Consider the following 19,476-nt stretch of genomic DNA (forward strand, 5'->3'; position numbering starts at 1 on the left):
CCAGCATGCAGAGTTGTCTTACTCACTCCACACACTGATATGCAGATGGCATGAGGTGTCATGTATGTAAACTCATCTCAATGATGAGGCGATCTTTGGAGATTTGACATGTTCGATAAATATTTGAGGCACGAACCGATGAAGGTATGTTTATGGTCTGTTGTTAAATTTTCCAGAAGAGATATTCAGGAAGCTCTGAGTTCAATCTTTAATACAAAATGAGAAGTAATTAGGTTGTATCTTGTTATTTTAGGATGTCTTCTATGCTCCATAGACTGAGTAATTTACACAGGATTTGGCTTCTGACTGTAGTGTGTCTGAAAAGCCTCTCTAGTCCCTGCTGTGACTTGGGAGCCAGTGATGCCAGAGTGTGAGCTTCTAGCTCAGCATCAAAACCCAAGAGTTCCCGGGGGAACAAATATCAAAATAATCCATAATGGGGAGAAAAGAATACAGACACTGACTTCTTTTATGTATTGAAAAATTACCCATCCCCATAATACAATGGAAAATACCCACAATTCCCTTTGTGCTGATCATTATGTATACTTGAAATCAGACAAATGAGAACATTGAAGAAAGATTTCTTCCTTATGCCAATAATAAACATGGGCTCATTTAGGATGCACCTCTAATTTAAATGCATTGTTGTTTTAAAAGAAGATAAATAAGTAAGGTATTCTGCATTGACCATTTATTTTTAGACATTGGTTTATTGACTGCATTTTTGAGGATAAAAATCATAATACATTTGTCTTCTACCCGAACCACTCAATAAATGTGTTAGGCATGGACTGATGAAATACTTTAGAATGTAGCCCAGAAATTAAACTAGAAATTCAAAATAACCTTCTCAGAGATTAATTTATGCCAATTCAAGTTACCAACCCATTAAGGAACATGTGACTGCCTCCAAGTGTCTTCCTTCAAATCATTAGTTCCTTCAACTGTGTGAAATGCTATTAGCATTGTAGAACTTTATTTTCTGCGTATTTGTTTGTAGACAATGCTTGCACGAACATGGACTTTAGCATTTGTAGTGAAAACCACATAATGAAAGACCCAGTCTTCTAAGCAGATTACAGAGGGTGTGTAACACAAAGACACTGAATATATGTTATTGAAAGGCGAACAATATGGACTATTGTTTGAGCAAAAAGACTTTGAGCAAGGTGGACTGGAGGACAATACCAGAACTCACCACTCTACTGAGCAAACTCAAATCCTCTATTTAGCAGTCTAGACTTATTTATTCTCGAGTTTTACACACCGATAGAATACCTTTTTAAAAAGAAACATTCGACAGAAGGGTTGATTCTTGTTTGTCTGCACCCTATCTTTCCTGTGTTTGAGACGTATAAACTCCTGTACTTCATTGCAGTGGCTTTAGACGCTGAGCCTACGGACCCCCATCTGGAACGGAAAGGGAAGAACCGTGCAGAGGTGCCAGGCCTGAATAGACCTGAGACACGGGACATCCTGTGTACCACTGTTTGGACGCTTCTTCCAGGCATTGCCTTTCAAACATTATTGGGGGGAACCTGGGAGGGAGTGCTACATGTATAAATCACAGCAATGAGTTCTGAGCTGGTTGGTAAGGCAAACATCCTTTACCTTCTTTACAATCATTATTGAGCAAGCCGATTCATCCCTCTACACTGGGTTTTTCATTAGTCTCTCCACGAAAACACTGCTCAATAACCTTCACCTTGCCTCACTGCAAACTTTATCATAACGATCAAATATAGGGTAATGTTTTCAGACAAACGATTTGCTCTCTTTGGGAAACTGTCATGAAGAATGAATTTTCCCTTTTTACTCTTATGTGTATTTATAGATTTGTATGTTTGGTCACTTTCAATGAAAAAAAAAAGTAAGGAGTTGTGGGTTGAAGTCAGAATAGGCAGTCAAGCATAGTTGAACAAGCTTGGAATCTGAGGCAGGGGGATTGCATGTACCAGGATCATTTGGCCTACTCAGGAAGAAACCTCTATGCATCTCCCTCTCAAATAAAATTAATAAAAAAAAGAAGAAATTAAAATAATTAGAAAATAGAATAAGGGTCATTGCAAAGGCAATAAACAGCTTTTCATTTCCATTTTCTCTAAATAAAAGAAAAAATAATAATGGGAATGTCTGCCTTTCGAGCTCTTTATTAATTGAACAAGCAAAATGTATTGTTCACAGAAATATGCAGGCCGCTCCTCAATACCGTTCAGACATTGCCAGGGGAGCGTGACAGGTTCGGTGAACTCCACCAAGCTGTCATTCACATCCTTAAATTCAGTAAGACGTGTCAGATAATGGTGTAGACAAAATTAATCTCTTAGACAAAGTTACAATTGGATCATTTGTTGATTAATCTGAAAAATATGTAACCTTGATCTGCTTACCAATGTTTTGTTCATTGTTATCCTATTGGCTATTCCTGAACTGTGGCCACAACACCAGTGTCTGCCCATGGGAGCAGAGGCCTTTCTGGAATGAATGAATCTCAAGCACAAACACGCCACTTGACCTGCTTTCTCTAGGCCGAGAAGAAGACCATTTCTTCCTTCTTATCTACTCTGTGGTACAACCTGACCATGCCTCAAGTTTCTTTCAGAGGGGTCAGAAGGAAATCTTGGAAGCCCTTGATAGCTCTGGCAGTGTGGGAAAACAGAGCAGAGCGAGCAACACGCATTGCCAAAAGGAAAGTCCAACAGAGTCAAGGTTTCAATTGGCTTTATGAGAAGGGACACGAACTTCCATAAGACATACAAATCACAATGTGTTGACGTGATTCCACCTGGGAAGTCAATAGATGCCAAAGTTCTCCAACTCATGCTCTTCCCAACAGACACATTTAGAATAAGAGAAAAAAATGGAACTGAAAGAACACGAGAAAGAACACAGGAATGGACTGATTGGTTTTGATCCATATTAGATACCATTGAGAGCACAGTGTATCTAGCATGTGACTGACAAGAGGTCTCACCTCTGAGACTATGCAAAGAAATCAGACATACATGGTTTTGGCTTCCAGGTTGACAAAGAACCACATGAGAATATATAAGTATGTTATGTGCATGTGCGCTCTAGATACATTTCAAAAACACTGATCTAGGACAACTCTCTTCATCGGGTGTGGTTTTGGAGTCCAATCATGCAGAACAACAGGCAGAGGCAAGGCAGGTGGCACTGCAAGGTGGACATGGCAAGGTGGACCAGTGATGGCATACACAGGCTAGGAAGTTTGCTCCTGCTGGGATATACTGGCCATTGGTCCCACTGATCAAAAATTAAATAAACAGGGGTTCACATGTAAAAGAAGCCTTTCACTGTGTTTTGACAAAAGCAATGGGTTGAAGTGAACTAACAGTTAAAGACATGTTTGGGCGCCCAAAGAAATAGAATTGATATTTAATCACAAGGAAAATAACTGGTTTTGTTATTTACATTATAAATTTTTAGGTTCTTTAGTCTTTCTTTCAAATAAGATGGCCTTATCCAACAATAAGTGTAGAAAATGTTGGTCTCTTGTATTTAAAACGTGTGTGTGTGTGTGTGTGTGTGTGTGTGTCTGTGAGGGTGGGAGCACTGCCGTACTGGGAGCGGTTTTGCTTTAAACCCAGAGAAGCGGGGATCAGAATTCCCCCAAACATTTTCCCTCCTGTCTCTGAACCACAGATGTTATCTCTTTCAGCAAAACCAGTGGATTTCTTCCAGGCACAGATTCTTACTTGCTAAGAAAATGAAACAAATAGATTCTGTATAACCTGGACTATACAATAAATATTTAAGAGCTCTAAAATTATATTTATTCATTTTCACTTACAGATCATGAATGGATTTATGTATTTTCATGCCTTCCATTTGTTCTGTGATCTATGAACAAGTTTCTCACTTTCTGGCCAGTTGTTGTCAGTGTCTTTAGACAATACTTGTTCTGATAGGGATAGCAGACTGTGTGAAGCCATCAATCGAATAAGTCTCCTCCAACGACGGGGCTTGGCCAAATCCTGGCACAGTGGCAGGACACGGACCTAGGCAGTTCTAACACTGGAGTTTGAGGGATGAGGGACTGTTTTCAATCTTTATTGAACAAGAAACAATTGTGCTATAATGTATCCCATTGGAAAAACGAGTACACTCACCCACCAAATACACCCTAAAGTAGCCAAGAAATTGAGAACATGGTAGCAATCCAGTTCTTCCAGTTCAGGGGTACACACCTGTCCTTTCTACAGAATGCCACGGAACACAGCAGGGACCACTGTCTACTCAGCTGACCATGGAAGCACAGATGCTCCAGTCCTTAGAATGCCAACTTCCTGTTTTGATGCGAACACTCATAGCTCCTTCAGTTCTCCCCCAGATACAGTCCAGGTCTCCTTAAACAGTTTCCTGCCCCCCAAATAAGAACACCCTCGGGAGTAATAGGTGGCCACATCAAATAAATATTTGGTTTTCCAGTTGCTTAATTTTTTTCCCCCTCAGAATACCCAGTGAAGAGCACAATGCACACTGCGAAATTTCTCAGAGTGTAACCAGGCCAAAGAGCGAGAATAACAGGGGGTCCGACGGTGAAGGGAAAACTTCCAACACGGTGGCCTGTTTTGTTGTTCCGCCTTCCATCTCTCCTTCCATCCGCTAAAACCAATCCTGCACGGAATCCAGGATCCCGGTCCCCATCTCCACTTGGATGGGCTTTTGAAAACCCAAGGGACTTGTTTTGTCTTTTCTTCTCCGTGGGGGAATCTCTGCATAAGGGTCCTCAGCCGGACAAGGCCATACACCAACAGACAGACAGGAGCACCCAGGCCAGCCAGAGGAGCTGGGAGGCGATCTGTTGTGCCTGCTTTCCTCCGCCTCTCCTGCCCTTCTGCTGGGAACCCTGCCAGTCCGTTATGCCATCTTGTGCCCCATGGAATGCCCTTCGAGACTTGCTTCTTCCAAGCCCACTGTCCCTTCTTTACATTAATCTGGTGTCATACAGACTGGAGGGGTGCATATCACAGGCGTAAATGCAAAATTCAGAGAATGGTGAGCAGAATAGGGATACAGATACAGTTTTAAAAAGGACAAAAGATGGCAGAGGGGAAAATGAAAGACGTTGTAAAAATTCATCGGCATTTATAAAGATCATCAACATTCACTAAAAAGCATGGGGAAAGGACAGAGACTGAGATACTTGCAGCAGGGGATGAGCTGCAAGTGAGCTCTCAAGACAGCTAGTTCCCTCCCTCCACCCTCCTTTTCAGTACCACATCTTGCAAAGAAACGTGCTGGAGAAGCAGTCCCAGGAAGAGCAGCCCTACAATGTGGTGTGCACACGTGTGCAGTGTTTGGGCAAGTGAGTTCCTAACTGATTCTATTGCTTGAGAGGATAAGGGCTTCCCTGGTGTTGTATTTAAGGCAGTTTGCAGAGCTCCAACGCTGCTGTTTACTCTGTATACTTGGGGGTTTTCCCTTTGGCCAGGCCAGTCACATTCACCTCCTCGCACGTTTCACTTCCTCTCCGGGTGAAATATCACCACAGGGGTTAGCACCAAAATGGCCAGAGTGCAAAGAGCTGTGGTGGATGCTTCACTTGGGGAAGGAAGAGGGAAGCGGGGCCTGGTGCCTGTTATTGCTCAGAAACCGCACCGGCATTGCCCGGTATATAACCACGATGGTTGGTAGCGCCTCCAAGAGTGCTCAGGTGGGATCTTCCATGAATTTCAGCTAAGGTCAGATGATTTTGCTAAACACGTTAATGTTTCATGACTGTAAGACAAAGTCTTTTCTAATGCTAGCTAGTAGGAGCTGCGTTGGCACAGAATTATTGCTCTCATAGATCTACAGCAATACAAAAGTCAGGTTTCAGCCCTTCTCAAATTACACATATCTATGAAAATAAGTCAGTAAGTATGAAACACCAGTCATATCAAGGAGTCTGAAAAGCCCCCATGAGGGACAACCCCTCAGAGGGACAATCATTTCCATGTAGATACTTAGAGATGCCGTCCTGAAGACCACCCTGGCTTTGGGGATCCCATTTTGTTTTATTCTAGTCTAGTCCAGGAAAGAAAACAAAAATATTGGCAGGGATGACTCTGGGAAGCAGCCCGCACATGGAAAACATTCCCCACAATCTCGAATTAGTCTAGGCAGGGCTATCCTCTCTGAAGGATATCACACGGAGGGAATTCCACCGTTTCAGGCAAAGGCTTTTACCATTGGGTGTGTGCACAATGATGCCGCCTCTCTGCCTTCCCCTTTCTCCAGAAGCTTTATCTTTTGACATCATTTTAAAATGACAAATGGTGTCTAATCTTTAAAACATGGGTTTTTGGTGTCTCCCAGTATCTGGGCAGCAATTCCCTTTCACCCACAGTCTATACTGCAGCAATACAGAGCATGGTCTAGCCTGTGCTCAAGTCCCTGCTATTTATCCATCGCCAGAGACTGTAACCTTGACTCACACAGTCCTCCTGAAGGCCAAGCTCGTTGACATCTGGAAGCTACTGCTCCCTCCCTCCCCCCACACTGTACGTAAGCGTCACATATGTTCTTTCTACAAATTGGTATACAGGTGCCATTTAATCGGTTCAGATTCGGAAGCTACATCTTGAAGGGTCTGAGTTCACTCTCCCATGTCCCTCCCCCTTTACATATTTTCTTATAAGACATACAGCTTAATCAATTAACAAACTAAACAGCTTATATACTGGCAATATATTACAGATGGATTGATGTCGGAGTAATAGATCACATGGAATGGACCAGGTGGTACCCCAGTGCACGGTGTCTTGGTAGGAGCCCTGAGGACACTGACAGGAGCATCTCTAAGAAGTGCCGTATGAATACAGACACATGCAGATCTGTATCTACACCCATCTGACTAGGCCGAGAGGAGCAGGTAGATGCAAGATAGAGACACACACATGCTGGATGGGGCCACTGCACACCTTGTCATGCCATTTGAAGGGCAGTTACGGGTTGCTGGTTCTGCAGCCACTTAAGTTACACTTTGGGGAAAGACTTCTCTAATTGTGTCTGGTTTGTTCTGTGTAGTAAGCACTGTTGGAAGGAGACCGAAGCGAGAGCTACTAGAAGTTAAGTATACATTTCGGCTTAGCTGTGATACAGAACTTTGGAGAAGCAGGCAGAAAGATTTATCCTAATTCCAGGTTGGATCTCTCTCTTGCTATTTTCTTGACATTGCGTGTGTGCGTCTGTGCGTGTGTGAGAGTGTCTTTGTGTATGCATATGTGTGTGCGAACCATGTGTGTGTGTGTGTGTGTGCATGTGTGCTGTGTTCTATCCCGTCATCTCCTGAAGAACGCTGGGTTTCGCAGGCAGGCGGCTAGTCACCTGCAACAACCCAGCGGTCCTGCCGAGGCTTCCAGGCTGCTGTCAGTGTCGGATGCGAGGGTCTGGTCGGTGGACATGGAGGAGATGTCGTTGACAGACGAGGATGGAGGGAGACTCTCACTGCTGTTCACTGCTGCACCTGTGCTGAGAAAATGAAGACCAACATGACTAAATCTGGAACTAGACCCTTGTAAGTGCTAGTCAGAGCACAGGGATGGGAGCAGACAAGAAGACATCTCTATGCCGGGAGCCCTCACGTAACTTGTTAGTATTCCAGCATTTATCTATACTGGCCTGACCGTGGGTATATGTCCTCAGCTGTAGCCACTAAGAGCACCACCTGAACACATTTAGTTGTTAAACTTTTAAGGCCCTGCCCACCTCCCATCTCTCTCTTCTCTCTCTCTCTCTCTCTCTCTCTCTCTCTCTCTCTCTCTCTCTCTCTCTCTCTCTCTCTCTCTCTCTCTCCTGTCCCCAGAGGCCAGTCTCATCTCCCCTCTCCTTTTCCCATTCACTTTCCCCAATTAAAAACAAATCCCTCCACCTGAGCTCTGTCGCATGGCAGGTCTTTCTCCCGCTGCTTTTTCTAAACTACAACAGTACTGACACCGGAAACTGAAAACTGAGTTAGGTGGTGAAAATCAGACCGAACAACTCAGAATCCCCATCACAGACCACATTTATCCACAGGCTAATGGTTATCAAATTCCACTCCAAGTTAGGAATCACCAGTCGCTCTGTCCCAACCCTAAATTCCACAGCGCTGTCAAGTAACAGAGCTTGCTTAAAGCCAAGGCATTTGCATCCTTAATTAGGACCACAGAGACTGTAGGCATCCAGGGACAGAAAGTCACTAAGTTATGCAGATGAGAGAAGCATCAAGTCTTTTAATGGAGCAGCCTGATCCCGATGTTCCTCATGAAGAAGAAAAAGAAACACAAGCAATGGTCTTAGCCCAGAAACAGGTGAAGGCGAAGCCCAGTGACCTGGGTATTTTTTAATGACTACAGCTCTAGGAAAATGAAAGTATATAAAACAGAGCATTAATTAGTTAATCATTAAATATAATACCAAAAGGTAAAGCCATGTATAAAAGCCAAACCTTTTGAGAGAAGTCAATAAAGAGAAAACCGAAAACTAAGGCAGTGTGCACCTTTAAGTTCGGGTTTCCTTCAACAGACTGGCTCGCTTGGGGTCTGCAAATATTGGGTTATTCATTTGAAAACATTTTTATCTGGCTATGAGACTCTGGAACTCTGGGAAGGCACTTAGAACGGCGAAGCAAAGATGAGCCAAAGGCACCAGAAAGCAAAATTAAACCACAGAAACCTGAAAACAGCCAGTTTCCTGACTTCCCCATTTCTATGTTCTTGATGCCTAGGTGGTGTGTTAATGAAGTGTGTGCTTTGTGTGCTTTGTAGAAGAGGTTGCTGTTCAAACCTGTAGCTTAACCAACCTGTAAGAAGGAAAACTTCCCACTGAAATGTCACACTGGAGAAGCAATCGTGTGAAGGATCTGTGCGGTAAGACTATAGCTAACGTGAGGGACAAATGAATTGTCACACAGACTTGGAAAGCAGGACAAACTCAAGAGGAGGAAGCGTTTCAAGGATGTGCTCCAACAGCAGATATTTTATGGGAAAATGCCATAAAAATGGAAAAGTAACTAGAGGGCATTTCAAACATTTAACTCCACACAACTTCTTATACTTGCATACACTTACAGCTTTATTTGATTATTGTAAAATGCTTCTATAAACTATGAGGAATACATTAAAGAAACCTCAGTGTGCACCAGTGCCCAAGTTAATGACTAAATTTATTTATTTAGTTAGTTAGTTATTTTGTTTTTCAGGCAAGATTTTTTTGCCCTGTCCTGGAACTAGATCTTTAGACCAGGCTAACCTCAAACTCACAGAGAGATCCACCTGCCTCTGCCTCCCAGGTGCACCCCTGTGTGAGAAAATACACTTGTGAATGTGTGTACATACATGTTTGCATGTACACATGAAAGCCACTGAACAACTTCAGGTGTCATGCCCCAGGCACTGTCCACCTCTTGCTTTTTGAGGCAGAGTCTCTCGTTGGCCTGGAGCTCACTAAGTAGGCCTGACCAGCAGGCCAGCAGGTCCTAAAGATTCTCCTTCCTCTACCTCTCCAGGAATGGGTTCACAAGCATGTACCCCAGTGTCCAGCTTTTCCCGGGGGCTTGGGAGGTAGAACGGAGATCGTCACAGGCTGAACTGTCCCTGCAGGACTCAGCAGCTTTTGTCCTCCGTGGTTTTGTGCATTCTGAACACTTCACATACACGGAAGCATACAGTGTGAACATTACTGGCTTCTATCCCAAACTGCTTAAAGCAAAATACATCTTCAGAGAGGAAGCTTAAATGGCATGCCAGCATTCCGTACCTTTATAGTGGAATAACAGCCATCACCCCACACATCACATTCTGCTTACTCACTTCCTGGTTGATGTGCATTTGCTAAATACTGCATTATGAATCATGCTGCCCCAATGCTGTCATGAACGTTCATATGGACACTTGGTATGGCTGTGTTTTCATAGTCCTTGGGTACTGAGTGACTCTCTGTGAGTTCTATTGACTTGATTCTATTTGAGGAAGCACAAAACTGTTTCTGAAAGTGAGCATGGCAGTCTACTCTCCTACGGGCAGCTTCCTCAAATAGAATGCAAATCAGAAAAATGCGAATTTTCCAACTGTATTCTCTCAGGATTATTTAGGCTATTCCGTTTGAATCTTAAGATAACTTTTGAAATTTCTGGAAAAAAAAAACCCACTGATTTTTTTTAACTGACTGTCCAATAAACCACCCCGGGGAAGACCAGCCTTACCCATCCAAGAAAGTAGAGAGTGACCGAGAGCCTTTCATCTACTTAGGTCACCTTAACTCTTTCAATATTCATAGTTTCCCAAGTACAAAGTTTGCACTTCATTTACTGAAGTTATAGCTACAAGTTTTTTTCTTCATGGCGATAGTTTAAACTGATTTGTTGTCTGTTCATGGCTAGTGTACAGAAACACATCTAATTTCTTTGTATAAAAACCTCAATACTAGTGGGCTGGAAATTAAGCAGATTAAGTGATGAAGAAAGCAGGATGTGGACTAGCCAGTGGTACCCTGGTGCAGGATCTTAGTAAGTCTTAAAGCCAATCCTCAGCATCCCTTTGTACCTGCCTTTGTATCACCTTGGTTCCTTGAGATTAGTTACATATGTATGCCATATTAATAAATGTCACTAATCACCTTTCTTAGAGATGGATGCTGGTCACTAATGACCCCATTCCAGTGAGATGAATGAGTTTGCCTTTGTGTGTGTCCTCTACTGAGCTACAGTGAGCGTCTCCTGGCTGGACACCAGACCCTCTGGCTATGAGATGTTTACAAGTAGCCAATAAATGGACTTTGTAAGGCATAAAACCAAACTCAAGTAAGTAAAAGGAATAAGAACATGGACTTTGGCTCACGTTAATTTATTACCAAGGAGTTTATGAAACTCTCTTAAACAGATTGAGCTATATCATATCTGTTTACAGTGTCCTTCTTTCGGGCACATCCCAGCACATGACAAACACCCCCTTCTCCTGCAGCACTCAAGAGGACTCAGAAGAGAGATACAATTTTTAAATTGTCATCAGTGCAGTATTATAATTTCTCAATGAAATGGGGCTTAAATGAATCAAAAATATTAATAGTGTTACAAATCAGGATTATTAGCTACTTGCAGCTTTAATTGGAAAAATGATTTCATGGAATAAAATAATTAATGGAAATTTTTTGGCCCGAAGTTATCTATTCACTGGTCGCTGCTTTTAAAATGGGAATTATTTTCTTGATAACATCTTCCCAATCACAAATGAAAACGTAAATACAAAGAGGAAGAACTAAAGGGAAAAAATAATTATTGAGGGACAGGTTCTCCGGTAGCTGCAAGATCTTGAACCTCAGGTTATTTGAGCTTGAATTTTTTTCCTTAATCAATCAATCTTAGTAGTCTGACCACTGCCTGACGGGAGTTGGGGAGGGGGGGATGTGCTCCCAGGATGGAGAAGACTGAGCACCTGAGAAGTAAGGACTGAACACTCAGAACACCTGGGAAGCTTCGTCTTTGACGAGCTACTGAAAAACCTCTGCCTGTTCTGACAAAGCATCCTTCCCTCTTTGCGAGTCAGTTACCTGCTTAGGGCAGGTCACTTTTCAGGAGGAAGAGGGACGCCGGTGCACACAACCTCCTGCATGTGTTACAGTGCTAGCAGTGTGTAACATCTGCTTCCAGAGAAAAATGGATGCCTGCTCCTGCTTTCCCTTGGCAGGCATTACAAATCAATTCAGGAAGCAAATGGTGCCACTACTGAAGGCAGATAGCTCTGTAGGGAAAATCAGATAGCAGAAGGGGGTACAATTATTTAGGGATATATCTGAAGTTTAGATGAATTTTTATTGATATATGATGAATCCGTCAATAAATTTCAGACCTATAAATTATTTTTTGAGTGTGCACTTAACTTCCTAGCTACATTTTAAAATCACCACTATATGATTTGAACTACTTTGTTCCTGAAGAGGGACATTAACTTATTCCTTATATAAGATTCCTTGTGTTTTCAAAGATGATTATTTATCAAAGTGAAACTATATGATAAAACTATTTCATCCTGGCTTCTTACAAAGCAAAATGCTATGAACACACATGTACATGTCTGCACGTGCAGGTACACATGCATGCGCAGTAAATACACACATGCAGTGACATACAGATAAAAAATCAACAGTTTGCCCTCTAGGGGGAACCACTATGATTTGTGGGTTCTGCAAGCTTCCATGCTGTAAATCTTCCCTGGTTAGCTTCAAGCTGCCAATCTGAGATCAATAAATTCACACAAGCTGGTAGAAGCAGCTCCAGCTGCTATCCAGTCTCCACGTGACACACACAAATAGATTATACATGAATGTGTCATGTAAGATAGAATGCATATAATTAACAAAATATTTTTACTCTAAAATTTTTCGGTATAATGTCTAATATGGCTATTTGAGCTATAAATAGCTTGCTAACGATAGAGAACATGTAAAATTGGGCAATTCTTGATTGGTTCAGGTAGTTGGAATGGTTAAAAGGGTCTTAACTTTCTCACAAGGTTAACTTAATGGTTTTCTTTAAAAATAACTACTCAGACACTATACTACTCAGGCCCACATGAAGGTTTATGGAAGTACATTTTCCAAAACAAATGAGCCAAACTATCACCTTTAAAACCAGAAAGCCTTATCTGAAAAATGGGGAAAATGTCCTAATTACTACTGCCTACATTAGTAACTCAGCTCACCCATTTTCAGAAGATTAACAGGGCATATAAATACGTATAATTGTGGTGTAAGAACAGACTTAATTGTGTACGCCATTAACTCAACAATCCTGTCTTGAGTTCTGTCTTCGAAGTGTGTGTGTGTGTGTGTGTGTGCGTGTGGACACACACACAGAAAGAGAGAGAGAGAGAGAGAGAGAGAGAGAGAGAGAGAGAGAACTAAATGCCAATTTTACACATAATAAATATTTACTGAGATAGAGCACTTAGACCCTGTATGGTCACAATTTCTCAATACAGTTGTCTCAATGAACTCTTAATTAATAAAAGATAATAAGAAAAGTGTGCATGTTTGCAACACAAGATTTAGTAGAAAAGGCAGGAAGCTCTTATCTGGGGAAATCATGAAAGCTCTCCTTGGACAGGGTGGTGTGGGAAAAAAAATAAGTTGAAGCAAAGATGACTGAAACCAGTTCTGCAAACCCATGTCCACCCAGCCTGAGATGTGAGCTTCTCCCTCGCCACATACGGCCGCTCTACCCTCTTATTGACCATGTGGAAACGTGTCACAGTGATTGCAACTCTACAGGATCCTTTCTACCTCAAGCCTGTTAGATTCTGCCTGTGAGTTCTTCCCTAAGCAGCCAACAGAGCATGTGTCCAAGAAACAGCTTCTGCAGATTCTGTCAGCCCAGTCCCAGAGCAACTAAGGAGGGGCAGAAGGGGACTGTGACCGTGGCCTTTATCTCTTCACCAATAAAGAGGGACAATCTTTACAGAGAAATTGGATGGATTTAGACTAACCTGGATGCTGAGGTACACCTCTTGGTGTAGCTAACTGTAAGGGTGTTTTGATTGTTGTTGGTTTGTTTGTCAGGACTGTATGCATAAGGAGGATACCCAGAATATAAGTATTTCCGTCTCATGGACTGGGACTTAGGAAAGAATAAAAGGGAAAGCAGAGGAGAGCAGAGAGTGTGGGCACCCCTTTTCTCGGCTCCCCAGCTGCTGTGATGTGGGTCCTCATGCTGAACAGAACATTGAGATGGTGAGTTATCACTCCTGTTCTCTGCTCCCTGGCTGCTGGGCACCCCGTTCTCTGCTTCCCCAGCTGCTGGGCACCCTGTTCCCTGCTCCACAACTGCTTGGTATCCCATGCTTTGTTCCCAGCCGCTGTGGCATGGATCCTCATGCTGGACTGAACACTCTGAGATGAGTGCGTGCTCCTTTCTCTGCTCCCCAGCTTCTGGGTACCCCGTTCTCTGCTCCCCAGTCAGGAACCTGACTGTGTGGTTAGGCGAGTGGAACTGGTTGACCAGAGGCATTTTAAGTGTCTGGAGACCCAGTCTGAAGAACACAAAGAGCATTGTAAGCAGGGAAGATGGGATGTTGACAGAAATGCTGGAAATAAATCTGCTTTCTTATGGCACAGGGGCTCTGTCAGAATTTTGACCTGGGGCCATTGGAGTCATGGTCTCACAAATAATTTGTCTATAATTTTGTCTGTGTCCTGAGACTATGAATGATCACTGAAAAGTAATTAATTAATTTAGCTATCCTAATGCCAAGATAAGCTGGCCTTCAGGCTGTGGCATGGCTCTTGCTGGATGCTTAACCTTAAAGTGATAATCAGGGGGAAATAGTGGAACAGGAATATTTTAACTATGTGTAGTCTGGCCAGAAAAGAAGTGAGCTGAAACTTGTAAATAGTTTTTAAAAACAAACACAGTGAAAGGGAGCCAAAGACTTTGAATTTGCTTGAGAAATGCAGAAAATGGTCAGACCCCCATGTAGCCCAGGAGCTAGAGCACTGGTTCTCAATCTGTGGGTCGAGACCACCTTAGGGTCAAATGACATTTTCATAGGGGTCATCTAAAACCATCAGAAAACACAGAAACTTGCATCACAATTTCTAACATTAGCAAAATTGTAGTTATGATGTAGCCATGAAGACAATTCACGATTGGGGGTCACAGCCTGAGGAACTGTATTAAAGGGTCACAGCATTAGGAAAATTGAGAACCAATGCTCTATAGAATTGTAAATTCACTTGATGGTTTTCCCTGGAGAAAGGGTACGTCTGGTGCTAAGCTCACACAGGGCCAACCAGGGAAGTGTCTTTCCAGAAATCAGAAATGCTCGGTAGGTCCACAGAGTCCCAGATGTGTTCCAGATGTCACCAGACCATAGTATCATCCTGAGGGTGCTAATATTTTAGGTATGTAGAATTCAGGAATTAAGGCATCATAATGGTTTCCATTAATATTTTTAAAAAAGGCCAGAGAGGTAGGGTGATACACAGCACGAAGAGGTAATACATGAAGTTGTGCAGGTGAAGCCTGGGCTGAAATAGAGACCCTGGGAAACTGGAGATGCCAGGAATATAGAACATTTGCTGAGTGGGAGAAAGAGTCTTCCCCAGTGAAGAGCACACCAATTGGGCATTCAATACCAGATGGTCAGCCCTGAACATGTACATAAAAGTTACATGATATAGACCGAGCTGTGTATGGTTTGGGACTGTGTATATATACAACATACCCCATACATGTACGTATACATATAAGCATGCAATAACAATGAAATAGAGGCCATGAATTTGAAAGAGAGCAGGGAGGCTTGGAGGGAGGCAAAGGAAGGGAGAAATACTGTAATTATACTATAATCTCAAAAATAAAAGTGTTATTTAAAAAAAAAAACAGCATGCTTGGTTATTATAATTAGAATTCCCAGAATGAGCGTATGGTTTGAAAAGAGAAAGATAAATGCAACATAGGGCATAGTCTGTCATGTGACATCACTGTTCCCAGACTCTGTAAGCAGTTTTGTCTGTGACTTGCCCTCATAGGCCAGGAAAACACACAGTACTGGGTTTGTGGTCATTCACAGAGAGCGAGTACCTGAAGGGGAGGGCTGTCCTTTTACCACGCCGTTTTTAGTCTTTTCTTCTGAGTTCATTACTTCCTTGTAGATAAGTTCTGTAAGAAACAGTTGTCTGAGTTATTCTAACAGAAAAGCAAAGACTTCCTTAATCTATAAACAGATGCACTGACTAAAGACAATTAACATTTCTGTGGCATTGAATAGATTATTAAATCACTGGGGACGTTCAATCTTCCATTTCTATAATTCCTTGCACTGAGCACGAAGCTTAGCAAAAGCAGGTCCTTGATACAGCAGATAAGCAAATAAATACATTACTGTTTTCTGAACTGATCGCGATGGCTCCTGAGTACAATGATTTAAATAACGTTGCAGGCTTGTTTCTTGAGTGGCTTTTGCAGGACTGGGGTTCATACCCAAGGCCTTGTGTGTGCTAGGAAATTACCCTCCCCTGGACTGTGTTCCCAGCCAGTGCCTTCACTTTGGGATGCTCTTGTTTCCTTTTATAGTAACTTCTTCCGTGCAAATCCTATGAGCTTTACATCATAATCAATCCCTACAGCTTCCGTTTCTAATACTATCTTCCTTCCAGACTTACACCTTGGACTTGTAAACCCAAGCACAACAGAAACCTAAGAATTAAAAAACCATCTTGTTCATCCCCAGACTGGCAGCCAATTTCTTGTCTTAGCCTTGAGAGCTCTAGTTCTTTCTGTTGCCAGACTTAGCTGAAAATCATTCAGGCCACTACGCCTTTCCTGCAATGGTTTATGCACCACCATCCTCCACAGGTACATTTTCCTCTAGTTTAGCATGCGCCCTGCTCGCCTTGGCTACATCTTCTCTCTGGCTACCTAGTAAGCCCCAATGCTGCCACCCTTCTGTACCCACCATCTGCCCTCAGTTTCTCCCTGGTGCCACTCATGGGCTTGTTTCCCATGCTCATCAACACGGTCCTGTGACCAGTGGCATCTCTTCCTAAGACCCTCTGCCTCTTTCTAACATTGGTTTCTCCTTGTGTCCTCCGTCTGGTATTTTCCTTTTCCCAGCTTGTACGATGAGTTCTTTAAAAGTTGCTCAAAATTTCCTTTCTCTTTTGTTCCTGCTCATTTTATTTTGACCATGAGACACCATCTGCATTCAGATTCCTTAAATTTATTCTTCTCTGTGGGTGATTAAATTAGTTTAACAGTTCTTTGTAGGTCTAACTCTTTTTTTCTCTTTTGTGTCTCTCTCAGGATAAGTTTGAAGCTAAAGCATGCATTTGGAGAAGTTTCACTGAAAAAATGGAATGATAGACTCACTGATTTGCTTTTATTTAGGTGAAAAATGAGCCTCCTGGGTTCACATATATTCTACTTAAACTCTCAAAGCTGGTAAATTTTGTAAAATAATTTATGTATTAACTTTATTTAGTTTTTAAAACTTGAAGTACATTTCAAACTTATTTTTAGATTATGTTTTGTGTATTTGGGAGACAGTCAGAGAAGAACTTATGGAAGTTAGTTCTCTCCTTCCTCGTGTGGTCCAGAGATTAAATGAGGATTTTCAGGATTAGCAGTCTCTCCACTGATCCATCACTCGAGCTACCAAACTTAATTTAAATTTAATATACAAACATAGGAGCTTAATTTTTAAATAGTAAATGAAGTTTGACCTCATGACAAACACTTTGGCAATCAATACTATTTTGCAAATGTGTACATGATTAGGTTCTTTTTAGTCTACATAAAATAGAATTTTTCTATTAACATGAAAGAGATAAACTTTAGGTAATTTCAAAGTATTTTCTTTTTCATTCATTTATGAGACTAAACTCAGACACAGTATATACTGGGCAGACACGGGTGGAGCTCCAGCACTGGCCCAGTTACAGACAACGCAACATCACTTCTCAAGCAAGTGCTGTGCAAGAGGAAGGTGCAGGGACTTTCTCTGTATGGACTAACAGGATGCTCTCTGTATTCTGACTTCCAGGGAAGCAAAGTGTACGTAGTGACACAGCGCAGCTCTCACCTTTCCATTCTTCAATGGTGTGCTCCCGCTCGTCCAGCTGTTTGTCGTATATCTGAGGAGGAGGCTGCGGGACAAGAAAGACAGTTTCTATGACAACCATCCAATCACGACAGTGCTCTCATGATGATTTATGGACAACGCCTTGCCACTCATTGATTTTGGTGGTGACCATACCCTGATATAAGTTTTGGGGAATCAGAGAGGCCCAACAGTTCGATTTTCCCCAAAATCTTGTGGAAGATTTACTAACATCTTGCTCAACTCACATCTGAAAATCTCACTTCCTGGCCCCTTCGTCTCTAATCCCTACAGAGAGACAAGTGGCTGGACGGCATATTTGCTTGCAAAGACCCAGAATCAATGTTCTCTGCTCACACAGCTGGTACTGCTCTCCCAGATGATAGACTTTTTCAATTTCAACATATTCTACAGACTGTCCTATGCTGCTCAGTAAAGCATAGCACAAGTTCCCACTGCAAAGCAAGATTTGAATGAAATTAACCGTTGGTTTTTCTTGAAACATTATAACATGCTTCAGACCTTGCCTAGCACTCTCTGTTAAAATGGTTCTACTCATTCCCCTCCAGGAAGAAGTTTCTTGCTTAAAATAGAAATATAGAAAGGGGGCCACCTAAACCCCTAGAGTGGTCCCTGGGTTGCTCTCTGGGGTGACTTCAGCCTGACAAGATGCAGCTACCATTTATCTAGTATGGAGGTCAGTACGACAGGCAGTTTCCACAGTCACACACTTCCTAGGATGACGGTTTCCATATAAACTGTCTGGCCTCTTGTTCCTGACATGCGGACTTGGGGAAATCTGCCATATAAACTAGAAAGCCCCAGCTTTCTGACACGGCACAGAGAGGCAAATGAGTCTTGGACAAGCGCATCAGCATAAGGTGGAGGGAGGTGAGCAAGAGGAAAAACGTCATCCAGCCCTTACCAGTCCAGGCAGGAGCTACAGCGTTTCTGTTATCATGGGAGGAAGCAGCCTAGAATCTGTTCTTGTCCAGTAGGCTAAAGGCAATAGTGTTTGGGAAACTCAAAAGTGTTACAGAATCAGAGGAACTCCCACCTATTAGAGCATGGATTCAAACAAACAAACAGACAAAAGGGTGTCCTTACAAGGAAGACTTTCTTGAAGATTTTCTCACGCATTCTTGTTTCTGTGCAAGATTCATTGGCCCAGAAGCCACCACCAGAGCCGTGTGGCCCTTGTTGTTCAGATGCGGCCAACAGAGCAGAGCTACTCAGTGGTCAATCACACTGACGGGGAAACAAAGGAGGCCTTGGCTCTGCGCCCCCCCAACCCAAAGGAGAACCCTGAACACGGACTGCAAAGTCGAGGGCCTAGAGCATCGAGCGCTGCAATGAGACCTAACCTAGGGAGGACCCTCTCCTTCAAACGGTAAAGTACGTCTAAAGGAATACATTGGTTTTCTAGAAAGAAAAAATGGATGAAACTGGAGCTATTTTTTCAATATTTATGAAACTGTTCTAAACTAAGTGAAGCGGAGCGTGGGCCGGAAGAGATATTTTGCGGTGTGGCAGACGGTCTTCTGTCCGTCCTGAGAACGTGAGAGGCATACTAAGCCTGCGAGAACGCATGCTCAAACATTTGGAACCCCGAAACTCTGAGCTTCGCTGGTTTCTCGGTGCTCTCATGAAAGACTGAGCTCGGGATGCTGTGTGACTGGCTTCCCTGCAGAGGAGATTTTTCCATCCACGTCTCGAAACTGAACAAGACTTAAAACGATAGTTCCTGCCAAGGTTCGTAAATGTCATTTTCTGCAGCAAAGCTATTTTCGGGAGGCTTTTCTGGGAGCTTCGGCGTGCAGATGTCCCTGGTGTCCAAAGCACGAAGCACACAGGCTCTAACCACAAACTACAAAGGCAAGGGAGGTGCTAA

General features: G+C 42.7%; 1 protein-coding gene across 5 annotated transcripts in view; it reads right to left on the reverse strand.

Annotated features, from left to right (window-relative positions):
• Positions 1–795: 795 nt before the first annotated feature.
• The window catches only part of Mapk10 (mitogen-activated protein kinase 10), a 261,644-nt gene continuing 242,963 nt past the window's right edge, over positions 796–19,476 (reverse strand). For 4 of the 5 annotated variants that reach the window (XM_050155828.1, XM_050155829.1, XM_050155827.1 and 1 more), the window contains 3 exons: positions 17,568–17,631; positions 15,569–15,646; positions 796–7,477 (listed from right to left, as the gene is read on the reverse strand). In XM_050155828.1, coding sequence (XP_050011785.1) covers positions 7,335–7,477; positions 15,569–15,646; positions 17,568–17,631 — 285 coding nt within the window. In that variant the 3' untranslated portion in view covers positions 796–7,334. Of the gene's footprint in view, positions 7,483–15,568; positions 15,647–17,567; positions 17,632–19,476 lie in introns of all 5 variants that reach the window. The other variant, XM_050155832.1, reaches the window with a different exon arrangement.

Source organism: Alexandromys fortis, unplaced genomic scaffold (assembly GCF_014885135.2).
Source record: "Alexandromys fortis isolate MF-2015 unplaced genomic scaffold, M_Fortis_MF-2015_v1.1 scaffold_87, whole genome shotgun sequence".
Classification (NCBI taxonomy): Eukaryota; Metazoa; Chordata; class Mammalia; order Rodentia; family Cricetidae; genus Alexandromys; species Alexandromys fortis.